This window comes from Somniosus microcephalus, chromosome 3, assembly GCF_052327205.1.
Source record: "Somniosus microcephalus isolate GS21.2 chromosome 3, FLI_Smic_1.0, whole genome shotgun sequence".
NCBI lineage: Eukaryota > Metazoa > Chordata > Chondrichthyes > Squaliformes > Somniosidae > Somniosus > Somniosus microcephalus.
The window spans coordinates 293,712,911-293,731,397 of record NC_140989.1 but is presented as its reverse complement, the minus strand read 5'-3'; the positions used below and the strand labels follow the sequence as shown (position 1 = coordinate 293,731,397).

The window sequence follows — 18,487 nt, the reverse complement described above, 5'->3', positions numbered from 1 at the left end:
CCTGTTTTCGTGTGTCTAATGCTGTTAGATTCAGGAGATAGTCCTGTCATAGTGGATTGGCGGTTAGGATCAGATCAGCCATGATCTTATTGAATGGCGGAGCAGGCTCGAGGGGCCAATTGGCCTACTCCTGCTCCTATTTCTTATGTTCTTCAGTTCTTAAATATTGGGAAGACTGAAGCCATTGTCTTTGGGCCCTGCCACAAAGTCCATTCCCTAGCCACGGACTCCATCCCTGTCCCTACCATCTGTCTGAGGCTGAACCAGACTGTTCGCAACCTCGGTGTCATATTTGACCCTGAAATGAGCTTCCGACCACATCCGTGGCATAACTAAGACTGTATTTCCACTTCGTTACATCGCCCGTCTCCGCCCTTGCCTCAGCTCATCTGCTGAAACCCTCATCCATGCCTTTGTTACCTCTAGACTTGACTATTCCAACGCACTCCTGGCTAGCCCTCCCACATTCTACCCTACGTAAACTTGAGGTCATCCAAAACTCTGCTGCCTGTGTCTGAACTCTCTCTCAGTCCCCTTCAGCCATCACCCCTGTGCTCGCTGACCTACATGGGCTCCCGGTTAAGCAACGCCTTGATTTCAAAATTCTCATCCTTGTTTTCAAATCCCTCCATGGCCTAGCCCCTCCCTATCTCTGTAATCTCCTTCAGCCCCACAACTCCTCGAGATGTCTGCACTCTTCAAATTCCGCCCTCTTGAGCAGTCCTGATTATAATTGCTCAACCATTGGTGGCCATGCCTTCAGCTGCCTAGGCCCTAAGCTCTGGAATTCCCTCACTAAACCTCTCCGTCTCTCTACCTCACTTTCCTCCTTTTAAGACGCTCCTGAAAACCTACCTCTTTGACTAAGCTTTTGGTCATCTGCCCTAATTTCTTATGTGGCTCGGTGTCAATTTTTTGTCTTAACACTCCTGTGAAGAGCCTTGGGATGTTTTAATATGTTAAATGCGCTATACAAGTACAATTTGTTGTTGTTGGATATCTGCATCCAGTGAGCCGAGGGTCCACATTTAAGGTGGTAACTTTGGCAGCTCGGTGAGCCAATTTTTGGCACAGAACTGAGTTCAGAGGTCAACCTTTGTCTTTTCTCTGGAGAGGTCAGTCTAGAACATTCTGTGCCTGGAACAGCCAGACACATGTGTCTTTTCCTCAAGTGAGTGAGGCTGCAAGAAAGCTGTGGCATGCACGTATGTGGCCTGTACGTGAAAAGGATGTTGCCAATTGGTTCCGAGACTACTAACTTGTAAAGTGAGTTTCTCCCATAACTGCAAAATGTGTGTTTTATTTAGGTGCAAGCAGTAGTAAATGGGTTTATCTCACTGGAAAACTATGTTCTGTTCATTCATATTTCATGTTTGTTGGTTACAAATGGCTTTTACTCGCTTGAGTGTTTTTCAGTTCTCCTTCTGAAAAATAGGAAAATGCACATCTATGCATGCAAGATCATGGTATTCAGTACACACATTGAGGGGGCTTATTGTTACAATTCCCAGGTCATGCTGTTGTTTCACGTGACTAGTGGACCCTGAGCTTGAGATTATTTACCACAGACCTGTAAAATTGTAACGCCAATCCAGCTGAGATCGGCTAACCTGAACGTGCCTTTACATGGCTCATTGTCTCTGGGTAAACCTGCTGTGTTATTGGGAGAATCCACATTTCTCTTTTGACCCCAGCAGATATAAATAGTACTAATTCCTGATTTGACATTCAATCATATTTACATTTTATCCATTTAGCTTTCCAAGCACATTTCTTGTCATGGCATATGGCAGGCTGCAAGTCATGGTTCAACCTTGAAGTCGCAGCATTTTAAAACATTATACAGTAATGTCATGTTTTTGAGAGAATTTTGATTCTAGTATTTTTGTATTTTTTTTTAGAAAGAACATGTGAAGCAAAACTAATGAAGGCTGGAGGAACAGAAATTGGAAAGACTCTTGCAGAAAAGAGCCGTGGCCTTTTCAGTGCCAATGACTGGCAGTGTAAAACGTAAGGTTATCATCTGTAATGCAGTGTGAAATCTTTTGTTTGAAAGTGTGTATCTTTTTAAATACTTATTCAGTCGAAGAAAACTGAAGTCTACAGTGATTCTAATTACTCGTAAATATGCTGGATGTTCAGTGTGAGATATGGCAGAAGACCATTAAGAGCTTTGTAGGGCTTGCTTAAGCAATCAGCTTTACTGTATATATATATATATATATATATATATATATATATATTATATATAAAAAAAAAAAAAAAAAAAAAGTTCTGTATTGAGACTAGCGGTAAATTCAAGTTTAAAAACAATCTTGCATTTTTTAAGCTAGCATTTTTGATGCTCCGTTTCACTTGTGTGAAAATAAGCATAGAATCCAGAGTTTTGTATATTCTGGTATAACTGATGCTAATGATTTAAGTTATTTTATTTTTTAGCTGTGGTAATGTGAATTGGGCAAGAAGATCAGAGTGCAACATGTGCAACACTCCAAAGTATGCCAAATTAGAAGAAAGGACTGGTAAGATTGGAATGTACAATAGTAGAATGTACTATTATTAAAAGCCACTTTATAGAATATTTCAGTTGATGGACCATTTTCAAAACTATAAATCTATGGGCTAGATTGATAAATTCATGTGGAGATATGATGTTCAGCCTGTGACTTATTTTTAAAGATTGTAATTTGGGTGTAACTTGATGACTAACAAAAGCCTGCTATCTTTTATATAAAAAAAAAAAAAAAAATTGTCCGTAAAAAAACTTGGAGGCATTGTCCTGAATACCACTTGCCAATCAGATTTTGCACATCCTTACACGGAGTCCAGCAGCACTGATTCATCGAACGATGCTACACTCTGCATCTCGGCAAACAAACTATGCATTAGGTGTCATTTTCTAGAATAGAATTCAAAAGCGGAGAAGTTATGTTAAACTTGTATAGATCCTTAGTTAGACCATACTTTGAGAACTGTGCACAGTTCTGGTCTCCATATTAGGGAAGTAAAGGGGATAAGGGAATGGAGTTCCTACAATGTGTACAGGACTCCTTTCTAACCCAATATGTAAAAAGACCAACAAGGGAGGATTAGCTGTTGGATCTAGTAATGGGAAATGAACCAGAGCAGATAAGAAGTAAAAGTAGGGGAACATATAGGCAATAGTGACCATCATATAACACGCTTTAAGATGATCATTGAGAAGGACATAAGTATGATGAAAACCAGGTTAATAGATTGGAGAAAAGCGAATTTTGAGGGGCTGAGAATATAACTTGGGAGGGAGGGGGGGGAATAGGCAACAATATTGGCAAACAACGATATGGGAAACATTTAAAACTCTGTTCAACACAGTGTCAAAAAATTATATATTCCATTAAAAGGAAAGAACAAACTAAACAATAATGAGACTCCAAGGATGAATAAAGTTATAAGGGAGCAATTGAGGGTAAGGAAAGATGTATACATTAAGTACATATACAGCAGGGGAGTACATGATGAGGGAGAATATGAAAAGATTGAGAAGTCAACAGAACAATTGGGGCGGCAAAGAGGAACTATGAAATTAAATTTTAAAGGAATATAAAACAAAATAGTAAAATATTTTATAGGCACATCAATAAAAAAGGAAGGAAGGAAGGTTGGGATGGGAATAGGGCCATTAAGGGATAGATAGGATAATACCACCGGTAACGATAGAGAGATGGCAGAAATATTAAATAATTATTTTGCTTCAGTATTTACCAGGGAGATAGAACAGGCAGACATGACATTGGATGATGAGATTAGTAATGAGATAAGTGCATTTAAATTTTTTTTTATTTTTTTAAAGGGATATATTAAATTAACTAATCAAACTCCGAGGATAAAATCCCTGGTCCGGATGGATTGCATCCACACATTTTTTAACGAATCTAGGGAAGAGATAGCAGAGGCATTACTACAGGAAACTTTTTTTTATCCGGGACCGCCGTGGTGCCGGTTTATCAAAGTCCAGATTAGAGAGGTAGAGTAAAAGGTATGAGAGCTCCGTACACAGCAACAAATCCAGGCTTCCCTGTTGCTTGACAACAAGTGCAGGAACTCTGACCACAAGATCCAAGCGTCCCTGTTGTTAGCAACAGGTGCAGGAACCCTACCACAAGATCCAAGCGTCCCTGTTGCTTAGCAACAGGTGCAGGAACCTGGCCACAGATCCAGGAACCGGCCGCTAATATGAAGTAAAACTTATCTGAACCTACTCCTGAATTTTGCCGGTTAAGAGATTTCAGGTTATTTAGGTGCCGGTAAATCGAGAGTTTCCTGTACACATGTTTAATAATTCGTTAGAAAAAAGGTGTAGTGCCAGAGGACTGGCAGATAACTAACGTCGTACCGATTATTTAAGAAGGGGGATAGAATATGTCCAGGGAATTATAGACCAGTCAGCTTAACATCTGGTAGGAAAAATAATGGAATCCCTACTAAAGGAGGAAATAGAAGAACATCTAGAAACCAAAAATAATATAATGAATAGTCAGCATGAATTTCAAAAGGGAAAGTCTTGCTTGACCAACCTTAATGAATTTTTTGAAGAGGTAACAGAGTAGACAATGGTAATGCAGGAGATGTAATTTTATCTGGATTTTCAAAAGGCCTTCGATAAGGTACCCCATAATAGACTAATGAACAAGGTCAGAGAATGTGCAGTCAGGGGACAAGTAGCAAAATGGATTGCTGGCTGGCTTCAGGACAGAGAGTAGGAGTAAAGGGTAGCTGTTCACAGTGGCAGAAGGTGGGTAGTGGTGTTCACAAGGATCAGTGCTGGAACAACTGCTGTTCACAATTTTCATTAAAGATTTAGACTTTGGAGTCAAAAACACAATTTCTAAATTTGCAGATGAAACCAAATTTTGGGGGGGGGTGGTCAATACTGAGGAGGACTGCAACAGATTAAAAGAGGACATCAATAAGTTGCAGAATGGGTATATAATTGGCAAATGAAGTTCCACACAGATAAATGTGAGGTGTTACATTTTGGGAGGTGACTTATTACTTAGAGGGTGCGAGTCTAGGTGGGGTAGAGGAACAAAGGGATCCCTGAGTACAAATACACAAACCACTAAAAGTTGTGCCACAGGTTTGCAAGGCCATAAAAAAAAGCAAACCAAGCACTAGGGTTTATTTCTAGAGGTATAGAATTGAAAAGTAGCGAAGTTATGTTAAACCTGTATCGAACCTTGGTTAGACCACACTTGGAGTACTGCGTACAGTTCTGGTCGCCTTATTATAAAAAGGATAGAGAGGCACTGGAGAGGGTGCAGAGAAGATTTACAAAGATGATACCAAAAATGTGAGGGTATACATATCTGGAAAGGATGAACAGGCTGGGTCTCTTTTTTTAAAAAAGAAGGCTGAGGGGTGAACTATTAGAGGTCCTTTAAAATTGAGAAATTTTGAGTGGATGCAGAGAGAATGTTTCCACTTGTGGGGAAGAGCATAACTCAAGGCCATCAATATAAGATAGTCAATAGGAATTCAGAAGAAACTTTACCCAAAGAGTGGTGAGAATGTGGAACTCTCTACCACAGGGAGTGGTTGAAGCGAATAGTATAGGTGCATTTAAGGGGAGGCTAGACAAGCATATGAGGGTAAAGGGAATAGAGGGTTATGCTGATAGATTTAGATGAGGAAAGACTGGAGGAGGCTGGTGTGCAGCATAAATGCTGGCATGGACTGGTTCGGCTGAATGGCCTGTTTCTGATGCCGTATATCCTATGTAAAAAAGGGGTATAGACATGCCATAAAGTACAAAAAAAGATTTACAAGGATGATACCAGAACACTGAGGATACACCTATCACGAAAGATAGAGCAGGCTGTACTTCTTTCTCTAGAAAAAAGACTGAGAAGTGACCTGATCGAGGTCTTTTAAAATATGTAGGGGTAGACGTGGAGAAGATGTTTCCAATTGTGGGGGAGTTGAAAACATGGGGTCATAAATATAAGGCAGTCACTAATTCAGATGAAACTTTCTTTACTGAGTGGTGAGAATGTGGAATTTGCTACCACAGAAGGAAATAGCATGGATGCATTCATGGGGAAGCTAGATAATTACATGAGGGAGAAAGGAATAGAAGGATATGTTGGTAGGGTAAGATGAAGTAAGGTGGGAGGAGGCTCATGTAAAGTATAAACACTGGCTGGCATAGACCTATTTGGCTGAATGGCCTGCTTTTGTGCTGTTGATTCTATGTATACAAGGAATAACATTCTAGGTAGTGACACTATCTGGATTATTTCACATGTGTGGTAAACTACTGTCGTTCACTGTGTTCGCTATTGTTGTTGCTGTTGTTGTCGTTCACTCTTGTTTCACTGTTATACCTGACTATGCCTCAGCTGACTCCGCCCTTGGCTACCTGGTATAAGGACGGCTGCACGGCAGCTCTCTGCCATTCGGTCGTCCACTAGAGGCATAGTCCTGATCTGTAGTTGCATTCAGTAGTTAATAAAAGCCTGTTGTTCTGAACTCTACTCGGCCTTTTATTAGAATCGATAGCGCATCAACATGCAAGAGCAGCAATGTGTGAAATCCTGCAGGTGGTATTTGTGGGCGTGCAGCAAGTTGATCTTGTGTTTCTGGGACAAATGTGGAAGTTTGGCTTTAGTGCTATTGACTTTTTGATTTGCTTCTGATGTGATGCAGAACAGGGGTGTCTAAATAGCCTACAATCCAAATGTGGTTATCTAGTCTGTGAAGCCCTGGTGACATATTTGCTTGCCTTTTCATATGCTGCTAACTTGTTCTTGTGAATTTTATAGGCCTTCTGATTGGGAAAGGTTTTCAGAGTGCTACATCATTTCAAATCTATCAACAAGTGAACAGCACTGAAGATCTTTCTCCAAAAACTACCCCAAATATTTTCATCCCAGGACATTAGATTCCACCTCCTACCACTAGGGGTAGTTTATACTGATGTCAAATGTTGATGCAATACCTGCATTTCTGGATCATGTATTGTGTAACTGAGCTTTACACTAATAATTTACAGCTTATAACTTGCTCTGTATTTGTCACATGATCTTGCATTTCAGAGAGTTTAATCTTTGTGTTAATGCATAATCAAGTAATAATCTGGGATTGCTTATTTAGACTCATTATTCCCTGGTTGCATTTTCTAAAAATAGACACAGGGCATGCATAATATTCTCCCCTAGTAAACTGCACAAAATGTCTTGACTGCAGATTTTGCAACATTAGCTTAATCCTTAGAACTACATTTGATCAGTATTTAAAAAAAAAAAATGATTGTATTCTCATTTCTGATAGGATATGGAGGTGGATTTAACGAAAGAGAAAATGTAGAATACATTGAACGTGAAGAATCTGATGATGAATATGATGAGGTAATACTTAAAAAAAAAAAAAAAAAAAATTTTTTTTTTTTTTGTGTGTGTAATATATATATTGTGTGTGTGTGTGTGTGTGTGTGTCTCCTAAAACATCTCTTATGTAAAATGTAACTTGTTGTAATGGCTTTAGAAACAGAAACATAGCAGATAGGAGCAGGAGTAGGCCCTTCAAGCCTGCTCCACCATTCAATGAGATCATCCAAATTCAGTACCCTGTCCCTGCCTTCTCCCCATATCCCTTGATCCCTTTAGCTGTAAATATATCCAACTCCTCCTTGAATATATTTAATGACCTGGCCTCCACCGCCCTCTGTGGCAGAGAATTCCACAGGTTCACCACTCTCTGGGTGAAGAAATTCCTCCTCATTTCAGTCCTAAATGGCTTACCCCTTATCCTTAGACTATGATCCCTGGTTCTGGACTCCCTGGCCATCAGAAACATCCTTCCTGCATCTAGTCTGTCCAGGCCTGACAGAATTTTATAGGTTTCGATGAGATCCCCTCTCAATCTTCTAAACTCCAGTGAGTATAAGCCCAATCGACCCAATCTCTCCTCATACGTCATTCCTGCCATCCCAGATATCAGCCTGGTGAATCTTCACTGAACTCCCTCCATGGCAAGAACATCCTTCCTCAGATAAGGCGACCAAAACCTCGCACACTACTCAAGATGTGGCCTCACCAAGGCCCTGTACAGCTGCAGCAAGACATCCTTGTTCCTGTACTCCAACCCTCTCACTATGAAGGCCAACATACCATTTGCCTTCTTAACCGCCTGCTGCACCTGCATGCTTACCTTCAGCGATTGTTGCACAAGGACACCCAGGTCTTGTTGCACTTCCCCTTCTCCCAATCTATTGCCATTCAGATAATAATCTGCCTTCCTGTTTTTGACACAAGTGGACAACCTCGCATTTATCCACATTGGGCAGAAGCATGGCAGATGCAGTATAATCACCCAACCTGTCCAAATCATCCTGGAGTTTCTCGGCATCCTCCTCACCGCACACACGCCCACCCAGCTTTGTGTCGTCTGCAAATTTGGAGATATTACATCTAGTTCCCTTGTCTAGATCATTAATATATATTGTGAATAGCTGGGGTCCAAGGACCGATCCCTGCGGTACCCCACTAGTCACTGCCTGCCACTCGGAAAAAGACTGGTCAAAAACGAGAGTCACCGATGCAGCTTTGAATGGCCAGAGGTGATCTCCGCACAGATCTCCCCACTTATTTCTAGAAGTAGACATTGGACCTATGGAGCTGCTTCTGGTGCACAGTAACCGATTACTGTTGCACCAGAAGTAACTGTGATAGGCCCAAATCACTGGTTAGACCTCAGCTGGAGTATTGTGGAGAATTCTGGGTACCACACTTCAGGAAAGATGTAAAGGCCTTAGAAAGGATGCTGAGAAGGTTTACCAGGGATGAGGGACTTCCTTTTTGAGGAGAGGTTGGAAAAGTTGGGACTTTGCTTCTTGGCGCAGAAGGTTAAGAAGTGACCTAATAGAGGTTTTCAGGATTGAGAGGTTTTGATAGGGTAGTGAAAAATGATTCCCTCTGGTGAGTGAGTCAATAACTAGAGGTCATTGATTCAAAATCACTGGCAAAAGACCTGGAGGGGGGAATGAGGAGAATTTTTTTCGTGAGTTGTCCGGCTCTACAATAGCAACTTGCATTTATATAATGTCTTTAACGTAGTAAAATGTCCCAAGGCGCTTCACAGGAGCGTTAACGGACAGAATTTGACACCGATCCACATATTGGGGCAGATGACCAAATGATTGGTCAAAGATTACCTGAAAAGGTGGAAGTTGATTCCATAAATAATTGAGTTGTACAGATACTTGAGGATGAGGAACTTGCAGGCTACGAACAAAAAGCAGTGATGTGGGACTAACCATGACTTCTTTCAAAGACCCAGCACTGGCAGAATGGCCTCCTTCTGTGCTGTAAGTTTCTATGATTCTATAATGTTTGTTTCTGGAAATCAGGGATTCCAACATCCCATGCCCCATAATGCACCTCCTCTGGCTATGCAAGGCTGCATCAGTTAGTGAAAGACATTTGTCATCTGATTGTTGCATGAAATTAGAGATCTTTGAAGCAGTTGGCTATCTGAGGCACACAATCCCTACATGACCAGGCAGGGTGAGCATTTGAGCTCTCCATTTTATTTCCAAGTTTGTGAAGTCAATAGTATAGAATCTGCCATCTTGGAGACTACAAGATACTGTTAAACGGTGTTGTGAATGGCATGTAAACCTCTGAAGGGGGACTTGGTGAAAAAGAAAGTTTGGGAACCTCTGCTCTGATGCAAAAGTTTGCAACTACAGTGGTATTTTCTCTGAGCTGATTCTGAGGACACTACAGACAAATTATTAAAATATTTTCAGATGCATTGTTAGCTTTTATTACTTAGTTTTGCTTAAAAAAATAAAAAAAAGTTCAGTATTAACCTTTTCATTTTCAAAAATAGTTTGGAAGGAAAAAGAAGAAATTCCGTGGAAAGCCAGTTGGACCCAAAACTATCCTACAAGAAGAAATTGAAAGTGAAAAAGATGAGGAGGATGATGAGGATGGCGATCTCTCCAAATACAAACTAGACGTGAGTACTGTTCGGTTTTTAAGCTGATAATAATAATTGTACTTATTTCTTATTGCATACAGTTGCGTTAAGAGAATGTTAAAATAAAAACCAATGACCTTAATCTTGAGTGTTTGTGTGAAAAGTACACTGCTACATTTAACTTTAAAACCATTAAAATCTTACCCCCAAATTACTGGCCTCTTGCTTGAAGCAGTTGGGGATGGAGGGGGATGGGAGAAAATCTGAGGCTTGGTGAATGCTTATCCTTGGAAAGATGATGAAGATAAGTATTTCAGGTGGGGTAATAAAGTAATTATTGCAATAAATTAAAGGAACTTTAGGGGTCAAGGTCAATGGTGTATACTAACCCCTGTATCTTTATTTCCTTTCCTGATGGTCTCCCAAAATTTTTATGTAGTTCCTTATGCAGCTGCCAAATATGTTCAGTGGAGTTGAATAAAGCAAAGGATATTCTGACATTCTGTCCACTTCATTGATGGTTCTTGATTCATAATATTTTTGGTCTGCTTATAGACTAATTCATGCCTTTCCAACCCTGTCCAAATAGTCCATTTTTGCAAATGGTTAAGTCAGGTTGCAGACATTGTCTCCTTTCTCCTATGTGTCACCTTTCTCCTATGTCACTCTATCAAGTCTGTTTCTCTGAAATGGATGTACTTGATGCTGCTTGTAAATATTTTGAGTCTGGAGGAAACAATATATGAATTGTATAGGGTTTATGTTGGAAAAGAGGCACTGTTCCTTGTACTCACTTCAATTTCCCTCTTAAAAGTGGGAGTTTTGGTTTAGTTAGACTACTTTGACTAGTGAATTCTTTGACGTCTGGGAAAATGAAAATCTCCCTTGGTGCATTTGTGATGCTGTAGGTATGGAGATCTGGAGTTTAAGAAGCTCCATCTAATGTTTGAAGTGTGCAGCTGCAGACTTTCCCCATTGTAGGACTATCGGAAAAGAGCAAGGGAGTGGGACTAATTGGATAGCTCTTTCAAAGAGCCGGCACTGGCACGATTAACTGGCCTTGTTTTATGCTGTAAGATTCTATGAAGTGAGATAGAATGATGACCGCAGCCTGCAGGGGAAAAAGTCTGACAGGCTATCAAAATCTCGGGAAAGCAGTGCAGGTAATTGGGGCAAGAAAACATTTTTAAAAGGCATTTGGGGGCAGAAGAAAGCCCCAGGGGGTGGAAAATGGGTCCATTGGAGCTGGAGCAGAAGCAGCCTGCCGAATTCATCGAGAGAGACAAATACTCCATTTCATGAATCATTTACTTAAACATAGAAGCAAAGAACAAAATGGTAAGTAGCTGTTCAAAATTTACTGTTGCTTAGGAGGAGGATTAGAAATATAAGGTATGGTACTGCAGTTATGTTACTGGACTAATAATCCAGACAATGTGAGTTCAAATCCACTATGGGAGTTTGAGAGTTTGAATTCAGTTTATATATTTTTTGTTAAATTACGTAGAAACGTAGAAGATAGGAGCAGGAGTAGGCCATTCGGCCCTTCGAGCTTGCTCCGCCATTCAATGCGATCATGGCTGATCATCCAAATTCAGTACCCTGTCCCTGCTTTCTCCCCATATCCTTTGATCCCCTTAGTCTTCAGAAATATATCCAACTCCTTCTTGAATATATTTAATGAATTGGCCTCAACTGTCTTCTGTGGTAGAGAATTCCACAGGTTCACCACTCTCTGGGTGAAGAAATTCCTCCTCATCTCAGTCCTAAATGGCTTACCCCTTATCTTTAGACTGTGACCCCTGGTTCTGGACTCCCCTGCCATCGGGAGCAGCCTTCCTGCATCTAGTCTGTCTAGTCCTGTTAGAATGTTATAAGTTTCAATGAGATCCCCTCATTCTTCTAAACTCTAGCGAATATAAGCCTAATCGACCCAATCTCTCTCCATACGTCACTCCTGCCATCCCAGGTATCAGGCTGGTGAATCTTCGCTGCACTCCCTCCATGGCAAGAACATCCTTCCTCAGATAAGGCGACCAAAACTGCACACAATACTGTGGTCTCACCAAGGCCCTGTACAACTGCAGCAAGCATCCTTGCTCCTGTACTTGAATCCTCTCGCTATGAAGGCCAGCATACCATTTGCCTTCTTAACCGCCTGCTGCACCTGCATGCTTACCTTCAGTGACTGGTGCACAAGAACACCCAGGTCTCGTTGCACTTCCCCTTTTCCCAATCTATTGCCGTTCAGATAATCTGCCTTCCTGTTTTTACCACCAAAGTGGATAACCTCGCATTTATCCACATTATACTGCATCTGCCATGCATCTGCCCAATCGCCCAACCTGTCCAAATTGTACTGGAGTTTCTCTGCATCCTCCTCCACACACACACACACACACACACACACACACACACACACACACACACACACACACCTTAGAGATATTGCATCTAGTTCCCTTGTCTAGATCATTAATATATATTGTGAATAACTGGGGTCCAAGCAACGATCCCTGCAGTACCCCACTAGTCACTGCCTTCCACTTGGAAAAAGACCCGTTTATTCCAGCTCTTTGCTTCCTGTCTGCCAACCACTTTTCTATCTAAGTCAGTACCTTACCCCCAATCCCATGTGCGTAAACTTTGCACGCTAGTCTCTTATGCGGGACCTTATCGAAAGCCTTCTGAAAGCCCAAATTCACTACATCCACTGGTTCTCCCTTATTTATTCTACCAGTTACATCCTCAAAAAAATTCCAGTAGATTAGTCAAGCATGATTTACCTTTTGTAAATCCATGTTGACTTTGTCTGATCCTGTCACTGTTTTCCAAGTGCTCTGCTGTTACATCTTTTATAATGGACTCTAGCATTTTCCCCACTGCTGATGTCAGGCTTACCGGTCTATAATTCCCCATTTTTTCTCTACCACCTTTTTTGAATAGTGGGGTAACATTAGCTACCCTCCAATCCATGGGTACTGTTCCAGAGTATAGAGTTCTGGAGGATGACCAGCAAATGCATCTAATATTTCTAGGGCCACTTCCTTAAGTACCCTAGGATGTAGATTATCAGGCCCTGGGGATTTATCGGCCTTCAATCCCATCAATTTCCCTAACACCATTTCCCTACAAATACTAATTTCATTCAGTTCCTCCCTCATTAGACCCTATGTTCCTCCGGGTGCTCCGGTTTCCTCCCACAGTCCAAAGATGTGCAGGTTAGGTTGATTTGGCTATGATAAATTGACCCTTAGTGTTAGGGGATTAAATACGTGGGGTTACGGGGATAGGGTGGGATATGTGTCGGTGCAGGCTCGATGGGCCGAAATGGCCTCTATCTGCACTGTAGATTCTGTGATTCTGTGATTCCCTGACATCGGGAGTTTATTTGTGTCCTCCTTTGTGAAGACAGAACCAAAGTATGTATTTAATTGGTCTGCTATTTCTTTGTTCCCCATTATAAATTCCCCTGATTCTGACTGCAAGGGACCTATGCTTGACTTTCCCAATCTTTTTCTCTTCACATATCTACAGAAACTTTTACAGTCAGTTTTTATGTTCCCTGCAAGCTTACTCATACTCTATTTTCCCCCTCTTAATGAATCCCTTTGCCCTCCTTTGCTGAATCCTAAACTGCTCCCAATCCTCAGGTTTGCTGCTTTTTCTGGCCAATTTATATGTCTTCTCCTTGGATCTTATGCTATCCCTAATTTCCCTTGTTAGCCAATGTTGAGCCACCTTTTTTGTTTTATTTTTATGCCAAACTGGGATGAACAAATTCTGTAGTTCATCCATTCGATCTTTAAATGTTTGCCATTGCCTATTCACAGTCAACCCTGTACGTAACATTCCCCAATCCATCCTAGCCAACTCGTGCCTCATACCATCGTAGTTTCCTTTATTTAAATTCAGTATCCAAGTCTCTGAATCAACTACTTCACTCCATCTTAATGAAGAATTCTATCATATTATGATCGCTCCTCCCCAAGGGGCCTCACACAACAAGATTGCTAATTAATCCTTTTTCATTACATAATACCCATTCTAAGATGGCCTGATCTCGAGTTGGTTCCTCGATATATTGGCCCAGGAAGCCATCCCGTATACACTCTAGGAATTCCTCTTCCACAGTATTGTTACTAATTTGGTTAGACCCATCTATATGTAGATTAGTCACCCATGATAACTGCTGTGCCCTTATTGCACGCATCTCTAATTTCCTGTTAAATGCCATCCCCCAACCTCAGCATTACTGTTTGGGGGGGTCTGTATACAACTCCCACTAACGTTTTCTGCCCCTTGGTATTTCTCAGCTTTACCCATACAGATTCCACATCATCAGAGCTAATATCCTTCCTTACTATTGTGTTAATCTCCTTCCTTACTATTGTGTTAATCTCCTCTGTAACCAGCAATGCTACCCCACCGCCTTTTCTTTTTTGCTTGTCCTTCCTGAATATCGAATACCTCTGGATGTTGAATTCCCAGCCTTGGTCACCCTGGAGCCATGTCTCCGTAATCCCAATTATATCATATCCGTTTACATCTGTTTGCGGAGCTAATTCATCCACCTTATTACAAATGCTCCTCACATTAAGACACAAAGCCTTCAGGCTTATTTTTTTTTAACACTCTTGGACCTTTTAGAATTATTGTTTACTGCGGCCATGTTTGATTTACACCCTTGATTTCTCTGACTTCCACTTTTTTTGCTTTTCTCCTTCCTGTCTTTTGCTTCTATCCTTGCTTCCCTTTCCTCTGTCTCCCTGCACAGGCTCCCAACCCCCTGCCATTTTAGTTTAAACCCTCCCCAACAGCACTAGCAAACACTCCCCCTAGGACATCGGTCCTGGTCCTGCCCAGGTGCAAACCGTCCAGTTTGTACTGGTCACACCTCCCCCAGAACTGGTTCCACTGTCTCAGGAATTTGAATCCCTCCCCCTTGCACCATTCTTCTAGCCACCTATTCATCTGAAATATCCTTCTATTTCTACTCTGACTAGCATGTGGCACTGGTAGCAATCCTGAGATTACTACCTTTTTGAGGTCCTATTTTTTAATTTATCTCCTAACTCCCTATATTCAGCTTTTAGGACCTCATCCTGTTTTTTACCTATATCGTTGGAACCTATATGCACCACGACAACTGGCTGTTCACCCTCCCCCTCCAGAATATCCTGCAGCTGCGCCGAGACATTCTTGACCCTTGCACCAGGGAGGCAACATACAATCCTGGAGCCTCGTTTGCGGCTGCAGAAACGCCTATCTATTCCCCTTACAATAGAATCCCCTATCACTATAGCGCTCTCGCTCTTTTTCCTCCTGTCCTGTGCAGCAGAACCACCCATGGTGCCAGGAAGTTGGTTGCTGCTGCCTTCCCCCGATAAGCCATCCTCCCCAACAATATCCGAAGCGGTATATCTGTTTGAGAGGGAGATGGCCACAGGGGACCCCTGCACTACCAGCCTGCGCTTATTACTCTGCCTGGCTGTCATCCATTCCCTTCCTGCCTGTGTAGCCTTTACCTGCGGTGTGACCAACTGATTAAACGTGATATCCACGATGTCCTCAGCATCGCGAATGCTCCAGTATGTATCCCTTCGCAGCTCCAGCGCTGCAATGCGGTCTGCCAGTAGCTGCAGCTGGATATACTTCCCGCACACAGGGTCATCAGGGACGTGTCCCTGATTTCCCACATAGTGCAGGAGGAGCATGCCACGGGGCTGAGCTGTGCTGCCATGACTTACCCTTTAATTAATTTAAATTAAATCAATACCACCAATTTACTATTAAAAAATATATTTAAGAGCCCTTGTTTCCTAGCACTCCCCGCTACATAATAGAAACATAGAAATAGAAACTAGGAGTAGGCCATTCGGCCCCTCGAGCCTGCTCCGCCATTCAATGACATCATGGCTGATCATCCAAATTCAGTACCCTGTCCTTGCCTTCTCCCCATATCCCTTGATCCCTTTTAGCCTTAAGAAATATATCCAACTCCTTCTTGAATATATTTAATGAACAGGCCTCCACCACCCTCTGTGGCAGAGAATTCCACAGGTTCACCACTCTCTGGGTGAAGAAATTCCTCCTCATTTCAGTCCTAAATGGCTTACCCCTTATCCTCAGACCTGGTTCTAGACACCCTGGCCATCGGAAACATCCTTCCTGCATCTAGTCTGTCCAGGCCTGACAGAAATTTATAGGTTTCGATGAGATCCCCTCTCAATCTTCTAAACTCCAGTGAGTATAAGCCCAATCGACCCAATCTCTCCTCATACGTCATTCCTGCCATCCCAGGTATCAGCCCGGTGAATCTTCACTGCACTCCCTCCATGGCAAGAATGTCCTTCCTCAGATAAGGCGACCAAAACTGCACACAATACTCAAGGTGCGGTCTCACCAAGGCCCTGTACAACTGCAGCAAGACATCCTTGTTCCTGTATTCGAACCCTCTTGCTACGAAGGCCAACATACCATTTGCCGCCTTAACCGCCTGCTGCACCTGCATGCTTACCTTCAGCGACTGGTGCACAAGAACACCCAGGTCTCTTTGCACTTCCCCTTCTCCCAATCTATTGCCATTCATATAATAGTCTGCCTTCCTGTTTTTGCCACCAAAGTGGATAACCTCACATTTATCCACGTTATACTGCATCGGCCATGCTTCTGCCCAATCACCCAACCTGTCCAAATCGTACTGGAGTTTCACGACATCCTCCTCACAGCATACCCTCCCACCCAGCTTTGTGTCGTCTGCAAATTCTGAGATATTACATCCAATTCCCTTGTCCAGATCATTAATATATATTGTGAACAGCTGGGGTCCTAGGACCGATCCTTGCGGTACCCCACTAGTCACTGCCTGCCACTCGGAAAACGACCCGTTTATTCCAACTCTCTGCTTTCTATCCGCCAACCAGTTCTCTATCCAAGTCAATACCTTGCCCACAATCCCATGTGCCTTAATTTTGCATGCTAATCTCTTATGTGGGACCTTATCGAAAGCCTTCTGAAAGTCCAAATACACCACATCCACTGGTTCTCCCTTATCTATTTTACCAGTTACATCCTCAAAAAAAAATTCCAGTAGATTAGTCAAGCACGATTTACCTTTTGTAAATCCATGTTGACTTTGTCCGATCCCGTCACTGCTTTCCAAGTGCTCTGCTATTACATCTTTTATAATGGACTCTAGCATTTTCCCCACTACCGATGTCGGGCTTACTGGTCTATAATTCCCCGCTTTTTCTTTACCACCTTTTTTGAATAGTGGGGTAACATTAGCTACCCTCCAATCCATGGGTACTGTTCCAGAGTATAGAGTTCTGGAAGATGACCAGCAATGCATCTACTATTTCTAGGGCCACTTCCTTAAGTACCCTAGGATGTAGATTATCAGGCCCTGGGGATTTATCGGCCTTCAGTCCCATCAATTTTCCTAACACCATTTCCCTACAAATACTGATTTCTTTCAGTTCCTCTCTTTCATCAGACCCTATGTTCCCTGGCATCTCTAGGAGGTTATTTGTGTCCTCCTTTGTGAAGACAGAACTAAAATATGTATTTAGTTGGTCTGCCATTTCTTTGTTCCCCATTATAAATTCCCCTGATTCTGACTGCAAGGGACCTACGCTTGACTTCACCAATCTTTTTCTCTTCACATATCTATAAAAGCTTTTACAGTCAGTTTTTATGTTCCCTGAAAGCTTACTCTCATATTCTATTTTCCCCTTCTTAATTAATCCCTTTGTCCTCCTTTGTTGAATCCTAAACTGCTCCCAATCCTCAGGATTATTGCTTTTTCTGGCCAATTTATATGTCCTCTCCTTGGAACTTATGCTATCCCTAATTTCCCTTGTTAGCCACGGTTGAGTCACCTGTTTTGTTTTATTTTTATGCCAAACTGGGATGAACAAATTCTGTAGTTCATCCATTCGGTCTTTGAATGTTTGCCATTGCCTATCCACCGTCAACTCTTTTTGAGTGACATTCCCCAATCAATCCTACCCAACTCGCTCCTCAGACCATTGTAGAGTTTGCACATTCTCCCTGTGTTTGCATGGGTTTCCTCCGGGTGCTCCGGTTTCCTCCCACAGTCCAAAGATGTGTGGGTTAGGTTGATTGGCCATGATAAAAGTTGGCCCTTAGTGTTAGAGGGGATTAAATACGTGGGGTTACGGGGATAGGGCTTGGGTGGGATGGCTGTCGGTGTAGGGACCGGGTGCTAGGGTTTGGATGATCAGCCATGATCTCGTTGAATGGCGGAGCAAGCTCGAAGGGCCGAATGGCCTACTCCTGCTCCTATGTTTCTATGTTTTTTCCTTTATTTAAATTTAGGACCCTAGTCTCTGAGTCAACTACTTCATTCTCCATTTTGATGAAGAATTTGATCATATTATGACAGCTCCGACCCAAGGGGCCTCGTACAACAAGATTGCTAATTAATCCTTTCTCATTACATAATACCCAGTCTAAGATGGCCTGATCTCTGGTTGGTTCCTCGACATATTGGTCCAGG

The 18,487-nt window shown here is 42.2% G+C and overlaps 1 protein-coding gene across 1 annotated transcript in view; it reads left to right on the top strand.

The window, feature by feature from the left end:
* Positions 1 to 18,487, top strand: part of zranb2 (zinc finger, RAN-binding domain containing 2) — a 51,786-nt gene that overhangs the window by 17,288 nt on the left and 16,011 nt on the right. Inside the window, exons 3-6 of the mRNA XM_085982784.1 lie at positions 1,902 to 2,010; positions 2,440 to 2,522; positions 7,312 to 7,388; positions 9,874 to 10,002. Coding sequence (XP_085838910.1) covers positions 1,902 to 2,010; positions 2,440 to 2,522; positions 7,312 to 7,388; positions 9,874 to 10,002 — 398 coding nt within the window. The remainder of the gene's footprint in view (positions 1 to 1,901; positions 2,011 to 2,439; positions 2,523 to 7,311; positions 7,389 to 9,873; positions 10,003 to 18,487) is intronic.